Genomic DNA, 9,729 nt, shown 5'->3' with positions numbered 1-9,729 from the left:
ATGTGAGGTTAATGATAAATGACAAGTTCACGAGAGAATGCCAAATGATCAAAATTGTAACATCTCACAGCGATTCCATTAAAAGTGGCCATCCCATGACAGCCATCTATCTATAGAGCTGTGTGAACTTTAAAAAATTTATACCAAAATAGCACCATATTCACACTTTGAGTGGCAACACAGTTTAGGCGAAAATTGATATGACCTTCAATTAACTTAATAAAGTTGTGTGGTTTACTATTTAATTTATGAATTGGCTTAGGTCTATATTGGGGGTTGGTGATATTTCTTTTTCATTAAAAGGAATCCATACATACATTACTCAAAGTTGAGAAACACTGATTTCATTGATTTCTTAATACATACTACGTGAGTCATCATTGCTTATACAAAGCATCATCTCCCTCTTTTTCTTCCTCGATCTCTCTGAGGCAAAATCCATCAATCTCCTGGCTCCCACGGCATCATCTTACTACAACAGAGATAACAATTCCAAGAGTTCTTCTTCTACTGGACTACCAGCTTCTCAAGGGCATAGTCTGAGTTTTGTTTCTGCCTCTCTATTGGGTCCTGCACAGAGTTAGTGGTCAAAATCTACTGAATGAGACTGAAGTATGTCTATACAGCCCGGTGCACCTGGTATTTGTTAGCGTCTATTTTCTTATATCCATCAGTCAACATCTAGGACAGTGACTTTCAAAGCATGGTGCCTAAACTGGTATCATCTACATCATCTGGGAACTGGTTAGAAACACACATTCTCAGGCCCCATCCCAGAATCAGAATCTTTGTGGATGGAGCCCTGCAATCTGTATTTTAATAAGCCCCTAGGGGATTCGGATACACTCAGGTTTGAAAACCACTGCTCCAGAAGGGAGGCAGGGCAGGTTAGGCAGAGTTTGCCTGCCTCTGTCCATGGTTAATCTGCCCCAGTCGCATTTTCATTTGCACGCATTGTCTATACATGTGAGTATGTAGCCCTAGGGTGCCTTTGCATGATCCCATCTTCTCCATCACTTGCAAGCAGGAAGACCTATGAATGAGGATCACCCATCACTGGAATCTTCAGAACAGGGTGGTTTTGAGAAGGAGCTGGTATGCTGAGGGCTGAGGGGCTGTCCTTCCCTTGCAACTGGTTAACACCTGTAAACTTCGGCCTCTTCTTCATTACATTTTCTTTTTTTCCATCGCTTCAGAGTCTCCGTCTTCTCTCTACCTTCCCTTCATTTAATCTGGTTCCTTCTTTTCTCTACCTCTTCTTCCCAGATACCTTCTATTTCTTTAAGAAAAATTTTTGATGACTAGTGTTGTCTCTGTCACTCAAAAGATAGAAAAATATTAATCTACTATTATATTGAAAGACTATAAAACTGTATATACTTTGAGTGTCACTTGTTTCCATCCCCTCTGCCCTACCCCCTGCCCCCAAGCTTCAGACACACACATTTTCCCTAAAAGAGCTAATCTTCAGCAGGGAAGGGCTACTTAAGGGTTACGTGGCAAAATAAACTCTGACGCAAGATTTAGCCCTTGGCCAGCACAAGGATTTCAACATGTTGGCCTTAGTGCAAGAGGCCAAGGCCTGAACAAAATTACTTCAAAGGCTTGTGCTGCTTAGTTTATTTTATAACATTAAGTTTTGCAATCTTAGCTGAGAAACGTCAAAATGGAGGTAACAAATGAAATGTCTCTCGGAGAGCTCCCTTACCCTCCACAAGCTTATTCTAACTGCAAAATTCTGGGTTTCAAAACTCTTCAGTAAGGTTTCAGCACTACTGTATACCTTATTCAATTAATTCATTGTAGAACACTGAGCAGCATTATTGTTCTCTGATAGTTCAACATTAATGTCACTAAATTTGAGGGTCGGTGTAAATAACGCATTGTAGCTAACTTTTGTAAGATAAGTTCCACTAAACCATCTCTTCAAAGAAGAATCTTGTCATTGCCCACACCATAGCTACTAACGCAAATGGACTAAGGTATAAGGTTTCCAGGCAGAATGCGCAGGCAACACAGTATCATGATAAAATGCAGGACGCAGAGAACTGGACTCATGAAGGCAGCCGATGCTCTAAGGCATGCATAGGGAGGGGTGTGCGCCAGCAGATCCCGGTCCCACAGCCAGGCATGCTTGAACATACAGAGCACAGGGCATGATGGGAATCATGTCCACTGACCAGCCACAGAAGAGCCAAAGCAAGCCTAAGGGAAGCCAAGATGAAAGATGCTGTTTGGAGAACTAATTTAGCCTACAATGGCAATGCTAGTGGGGAGGCAAATATTGCTTTGGGTCAAGCAGCAGATCGAGGCAACTAAAACAGACCTCTGACCCAGATTTCCTTTTTGCTGTATCGTCTATATTGAGGAGGTCCCCAAAGCGCTCATTAGTGATAAACTGATGGTGCGTTGGAATGACGCCGGTGTGGCGTCGAGCTGCAATATCGGCCTCTTCTTGCTCGCGCTTAAGTCGTCTCTGGTCCGCTAAAAGTTTCTGCCGTGAAATTGCATAAAATGGGCAGTGAATCATCTGGTCCAGGGTATTGGAAAAATGTCAACAAAAACAACTAAGGAAGAAGGTACTGGATCGACGGGGAGGAAACTGTAGGGTCAGGTGTTGGAAGGGCTTTATGGCCACAGCTCCCATGTTCCCCGTGACCACTCCCCCGTGGGAAGGACATGGCACTACACAGGAGAAACCTGAAGGACATTGGGACGCAGGGAAGGATGAGTTCCATACCGTCATACTGTCTGCAGACTATCCCCTGGCTCAGCCCAGAGCCTCCTACCTCCTGATACAAGGGCAGCAAAGGCCACATGACCCAGTGTGGTTCATCCAGAGCATCCACAAGCATGCTGGGCTGACAGCAGGGGGCTGGAAGTGCAGTCCTTACCTCTCTCAGGCAGTGGTAAGTTCCCACAGTGTGTTCCCATGGTGGGACCACGGCTGGCTGATTCTTCTGTCTGACTCAGGCCTGCTAAACCTGCTACGGGCTCTTTGTGGGGTCTACGGCATTTTTATGCTTCCAATGTCTGTTATTCCACTGTGCTCGACAGAATGGAGCTGCCCATTTCAGAAAATGCAGCATCCCCTTCTCCTAGGCCAGCCAATTCTTCCTCTGGGCACAGTTCGTGGGAGGCCTTAGCACATGCACCAAAGGCTACGTACGTGACCAGCACAGAACACCAGTTACTTTCTCACTGTATTTTTTTTTTTACTTAACTATTTCTTCATTAGGTAAAATAAAGTTGAGTTTAAGGGAATGATGTCGAATATAAATATAGAACTAGATAAAGTAAGAATAATGGTAATAGGGATTTAAAGAAATATTCTATCCTACATTAAGGATATAGTCATCTATTTCTATTTTTAAAGCCTTTTAAATAATTAAGCGATGTGTCATTTTACCAAATGTCCTCATTGCCTATTGAAATGACCCTCTGAAATAGAATTTTAATGTGTTTTCTTATTCGATACCATACATATATTCTTGGGATTGACATTCCTTGCAGGAAAGCATTAATTAGAACTGATAATTGTTAGCTTTCTCAATAAAACATTAGTCCTCTTCCACCAAGCAATTAAATGCCTCAAGCCACTCCTAGCCCCAAAGGATGGTGGGCCCAATTTTTCTATTTTTCTTCAGGGTCTACAAGTAATAAAGTAATAATTTATCAAGTGGCTGTAGGATTTCCAATGCTCAGGTAAATTGTTGTAAAGATTGAGAAAATACATGAGAAAGTGCTTTGCAAAGCACAGCAGAGCCCTGGGTTCTAGCTCTGCATCTTCTGTAAGTTAATGTGGTATGTGGCTTTGGGCAAGCCACTACCCTGTTGTAGTCCCTTCCTGGATAAAACAAGGGTATTGACTAGATTGTCACTGATGTCCCTTCCAGGACTGGCATGTCCCCATTTTCTGAAATCCCATTATCGTCAATGTTAACAGTAAAGCAATTTGCATCGAAAAATGCCAGGACTGGCACTCCGTTAGCTGGGAAATGTGTCTTCTCTGTGGCAATGAGAATTAACTGATGCCTGAGGATGCCATATCCATGGTGCTCTGGCCAAGGTTACATAAAATCAGTGAAAGTGGACAGGAAATGGAGCGACGCTCCCAAACCAGTGCTTGAATCTGACCTCAGTAAATCTATCATTCCCATAGCTTAACCACATAAGCCAAAACCGTGGATAAAGACACGAAATTTTAAAGAATCTTTGAGCCAGGGTTATTCAGGAAACAAGCTGCTCACCTTTTGGATGTACATCCTAATGTATTAATTCTAAACCAACTAGGTAACCTCTGATGTGGCAGGCAAGAATTCTATCACAAAACCTTCCATGTTGGGTACTAAGGTTTATAGGAGTAAGGTAAAGTGTCATATTCTGTCACCATAGCAACCCAGGCCAACATAGGTGGGCATCTTGTATTTTCTTTATGGTGACTCAAATTGAATCTGTTCCGTGGCCTGATGAATACCCACTGTGAGTTTTCACCTCATAATAACAAATAATTCTGTATATCGAATGCTTCCTCTTGTTTCTTCCAACAGACGCGTACAAGTACCTTACTGAATTCTGCCTGCATTATGCCTGGAGAGGGGGAAAGCCATGGCCTTTTTGTCTTTTGTCTCATCATTTGGCAGCAATGATCATTATCCAGCGCTCCTCAAAGTTGGCCTTACCCTAAATCCTTAAGGAAAATCTACCTAAAGTCTGAAACCACTCAACGAAAAGAACAACATAGAAAAAGGGCTTCAGATTTTATAGGGAAAAGAAAAAAGTAGCGGAGACATGAACAGCCTCCCCCTCCTGCCACCAGGTTCAAAGCAATTCTTCCACCTCTTCATTCATTACAGGAAAATGGGCATCAGAGCTTGTTTCTGTAGGACCCTTTCTCCTGGGAATGCGAAATCTAGAAAACATGCCTCCTAACAACACTTTATCACAACAGAAGCTTGTGATTTTGCCCATTCAGCTAATATGTAGAACGCGCTCTCCCTCAATCCCAAGGAACGCGTTCCCTTCCGAACCCTGTCAGTCACACCGCTGCCGTACAGACCTGTCAGTAGCTGCAAGAAAGGTCTGTATCCTGAAGTCCTTGGTGGGGGGTTTATCAATGTTTATTGGGGTGTCTCTCTTCTTCTGAGTTAAAGGCAACTTCTTCAAATTGTTTCGTAATGTGTATCACGGTCATTATTATTTTTTAGTTTACTCTTTCTCCTACTGCATCCTTCCTGATCTGAACTATGCTTTGTGCCAGTAGAGGAGTGGGCAGTACTGAAGAAATATGTGGTGGATTTTCCTAGAGAATAATAAGGCAGGGGTTGGGCAAGGCATGAAGAGCAAAGAGCAATACAGGGAGGTCTGCCTCTTTCTGAACCTCCCGTAGGGCAGTCCTGGCTTGACGTGGCATTTGGCACTGAATGCCTTGGGGAAATCAGTCCTACTTTTTAGAAAAGTGGACTATGAGCGGAGTGACTGAGCCAATGTCAATAAAAAGTCACTTCTGACAACGCCGGTCTTTGCTTCCAATCGCTAGGCCACGCCAGCTCTCCGACAGCTATCTACAACGTTTACTTCCTCCATATTTTTATATGTGCAAAAGCTAAGAGGCTTTAGAGATGGCACGTACCTCTTTATCATCGTGACGTCTTCGAATAAATTCTTCTGTGGATTCCAAGTAATCAGCTGGTATAAAATGTCTTGGTGATTCTGAATCTTCAAAACAACAAAGTAGAATTAAAACAGGCAAAGATTTAGTGGCAGGCCAGACTGGGAAAAGATTTCACCTTTCATTCATTCTAAATGTCAAATTTTTATAATCATTGAGACCAATGATCAATCATCAAATTCTAAAGATAAAAAAAAAAACAACCCCTGCCCCCACCCGACTGCTCGAATTTACTTGCGAACTAGTGCAATACAAAGAATACGCATCAGAAGGCAAAAGGTGAGCAAAAAGAGACCTTCTCTGAAAAGTGTCCCTACTAAGAGGCGTGCAGGATCTTACAGGGACACACTGTACACTCACACGCACACACAGGGCCACTGAGAGAGGCTGCCTCTCAAAAAACCACGGGGTGAGTCGGGGTTGGTGCAAACTGCAAGGGTTCCAGGGTTCAAATGAACGAATTTCTCAGATGAGCTAAATGGCCAATTTTTCTTTCGAAATAGACTTTGGTGGTTAGTTTAAATGATATGGGGGCTTTGTTTTTAAAGAAGTGCAGCCACTATGAGCCATGATTAATAGCCAAGCAAAACAAACAGAAAACAAAGGACGGACCAGAAAATGAGCACCAAGGGCACATGGGAGGAGGGGACAGAGCAAGCAAAGTGGAGAGATGGGTGAGGTGAGACCGGGCAAATACACAAAATGCCACCTCCGAGGGACGGTCCCAGTTCACTTTGTGGATTGTTGTTCCTGTCCAGGCCGTGGTTTGAGTACGGCACAGAGATCCCATCATTAAAGGCCCTCGGGCAGGTCTCTGGGATCGAGGGTCTCTCCTGAGGGGGCTCTGAGCTCCGGCTCAGCCTCGCCATGGTGTGTCGAGAAGACAGGCGTCTGGGAACTGAGGGCTTCCCTCCAGGGTGGGGGTCATCCTGATGGGGCTGACTGGGGAGGTCTGGCCTCCGGCCCACTGGGGGTCCCGAGAAGTCACCGGGGGAAGGCTGTCTGGGGTGGTGCTGGAGGGGCTTTTTCAACCGAAAAGGGAGGGGGCTCATTAAGTAGATGTTCCTGAGGAGCGTGTTCTTGTCCCCTCTGGAATCGGGGCGCCAGTCAGGCTGTCTGGAGGTCTGCAGCTGCTCGTGCTTCCGGATGGTGGTGAAGCGGGTGTACGAGGCCGGGCAGGTGCCCTTGCACTTGTTGAGGCGATGTTTGGGGAAGTCTCCATGAAAACTGCCACTGCTGCCCTCTCTGCTGTCACTGGAGATGTTTGAGCAGTGGTCGAGCTCGTCAGAGCAAGTGGAGAGGGGCTCAGAAGGCGCGAGGCCCCTGAAGCCCAAGGTGGGGTCCACCATATTGCTACACGTCAGGGAGCCACAGACCCCCCCGGGGTTCAGCCCATCCATCTCCCTGGGCCGGAGCTTGGTTGACTCTAGGAGGGACTCGGCGGAGCGGGCTGAGGTCAGGCTGCTCCGGGACAGCACAGGTGTGGGGGACTTGCTGAGCCTGCCGGACAGGTCCAGGGACGGCATGGACCGGGACCGCTGAATCAGCTGCTCGAAAGCTGTGATGCGGGAGGAGACGGTGTGCTTGGGGATGTGCTCTGAGCCCTCCTGGCTGGGGCCCAGCTCACCCCTGGCCAAGGCCAGGCTGCTCCTTTCAAAGTGGGAGGCAAGATCCCGCACGCTCGAGGAGGAGACGGAGCCTAGGAAGAGGCCGGCTCGGTTGATCTGGTGCATGTCCCGGTAAAGCATGGTGAACTGCATCCCAGCCTTTCTCGAGAGAGGGCAGGGCCTCCTGGCGCTGGTGCCATACTCCTGCAGGCTCATGGTGCTACTCGACTTGCTGTCGTAATCCCGCCGGGAGCGCATGAGCAGGTTCTCGATGCTCCCCCCAACCTGGAGGGGGAGGCCTCTCTTGGAATCATTCAAAGAAACCGAAACGCAAAGGTTTTCACAGCTCTGAGCCTTTTCCGACGGCAAGAGGACGTTCTTCTGTTCCTGCAAAAGAGCGCTGGGAGCAGAGAGCCTGGGTTTGAACTTGGAGGGAAGGATTTCCGAAATGCAGGCTTTGGCGGCGGACAGGGGTTTCTTGTGCTTACACACAGGGCCTAACACATTGCTAGTGTTAACCGTTCGGCTATGAACCGAAGATGAAGAAATCATGTGAGCATTCCCACCTTTACGATCCACTGGAAAGCATGCAGAATAAAATAAACAGACCCATTAGGTTAAAGCTGAAAGCTGCTAAAAAAGAAAAAAAAAAAAAAAGGAGAGGTAACATGCTCATTGGTCATATGGTTTTGTTTTTGTTTTTTTTTAGTTTCCAGTCGTCCAGGAGCAAAATAATCTGTGCTGCAAAGCAGGTGCAGAGATGCAACGGAAAAACGGCCGCCTTGCCAGAGTGAGGAAAGGCTGAAACGCTCAGCTCATTTCTAAGAAAAAGGAATCAGAACAACAAAATAGAGAGAGAGATGCTTCAGGGAGAACAAGGTTGAGGTTCAAATGAAGGGAAATTATTAATACAGAAAGAAAAATGGCCGGTGAGAAACCAGGGGAGGGGACATAAGAAGGCTCAAAGGCCTAGAAATGGACCTGAACAAGGCAAAACTTATCTCAGTAGCTGGAGGTTCACCTCCTGCCAACACCCCAATAATAGTGTGGACAGGCGAGAGACACCCCAATAAGGGTGTGGACGGGCGAGAGGCCTGTGGGCTTCACTCCGTTACCTTTAGTGGAGGCCGAGCTGGAGGGTCTCTTGAGCCCACTGAGGCCCTGGAGAGGGATGTCTCCACCTTCCAGGACGCTTTTATAAATCTGCCTCTCATTCTCCAAGCTACCGAGGTCCCCAGGAGCTCCATCTGACTCCCTCTTCACTGCGTGGAAGTTGGAAGAATATATACTAAGAGCGATGTAATTGTAAAAGAAAAAAAGGGGGGGGGGAGAATAGGAGTTAGTATTTTTAACATTTTTCTAAAAGGCACATTTCCAATGGAGGACAAGAAACACATGTTCTGGCATCCTAATCAAGCACATCCTTATTTAGACATGGACTTCTACAGACAAGGCAGGCCCACGGCTGCCCCTGAACGCTCAGGAATCATGTCCCAAAGTCCTCTGAGATGGCAGCATTTATGCTTTCAAAGAATAACTGAGAAACACTGATGGGGGAGGGAGGGCAGGAGACAAGGCCAGGACAGGGGAGGAGTGGGGGAAGGGATGAGAGAAAGGCACAGGGGAGGGCAGAGCGGGGCTGGGGGCACAGCACACAAAACGAGCCAGTTGAGAACATGGGTGGAGCCTCTGACATGTCACTGGCCAGTGCTGGCAACTTCAAGTCTACCACTTGGATTACTTTTCTGGATTATTCTTCACATGCATTTGGGCAGATGGAGCATTGAACTCAACCATGAAAGGAGGAGGCCCAGCTGTCCTGGGTCTTCAGGAAAATCAGTCACCAGGTGAAACTGAAACTTGGGACTCCCTTTGCTTTTACTATCCCAGCCACCTTCTGCACGCACTTCTTTCAAAATTTGTATCCAGAACCTCATGACACATATTATGAGTATCAACTATTAATCATTTGTATCCTTCACTTATTTTCATCTTGTTTGATCATGGTTGATTTTTGCAAGTTACCACAAATCCTTTGTAGAAAGAGGTGGGCACATAACAAATTAAGAGCACTTACTCACTGAACATCTCCCTCCCCCTAAACCCCAGTTTTCTATGCCCTCACCCACTGACACACTGATATGTGGACACAAACATGCACACACTCACTCACTCACTCACTCAGACAACTGAATGACTGACTCCTTTCCCACAGAAGGACTCAGGCTTCTGCTAGGCTGCTTCTCATTCCTACTCAGTTCAGTTTCCTGGTATCAAAGTGGATTTCTCAGCTCTGAGGATATAAATAGCTTGGCATCCTAATCAAGATGTGAAATTTCTTCATCCCCATAATTTATTATGAATATTATCGAATTTATAGAAAAGCTTAAGGAACTGTAATAGTGACCACCTGTATATCCCACCCCTACCCTAAGTCTACAAGGAACTTAG

At 46.1% G+C, this 9,729-nt stretch overlaps 1 protein-coding gene across 1 annotated transcript in view; it reads right to left on the bottom strand.

The window, feature by feature from the left end:
• Window positions 1–9,729, bottom strand: part of SORBS1 (sorbin and SH3 domain containing 1) — a 156,157-nt gene that overhangs the window by 29,271 nt on the left and 117,157 nt on the right. The window contains 3 exon segments of the mRNA XM_006925933.3: window positions 2,327–2,494; window positions 5,633–5,718; window positions 8,394–8,566. Coding sequence (XP_006925995.1) covers window positions 2,327–2,494; window positions 5,633–5,718; window positions 8,394–8,566 — 427 coding nt within the window.

This window comes from Pteropus alecto, unplaced genomic scaffold (assembly GCF_000325575.1).
Source record: "Pteropus alecto unplaced genomic scaffold, ASM32557v1 scaffold88, whole genome shotgun sequence".
Classification (NCBI taxonomy): Eukaryota; Metazoa; Chordata; class Mammalia; order Chiroptera; family Pteropodidae; genus Pteropus; species Pteropus alecto.
Note: the sequence above shows the minus strand (reverse complement) of the source record. Positions and strands in the feature narration are given on the sequence as shown.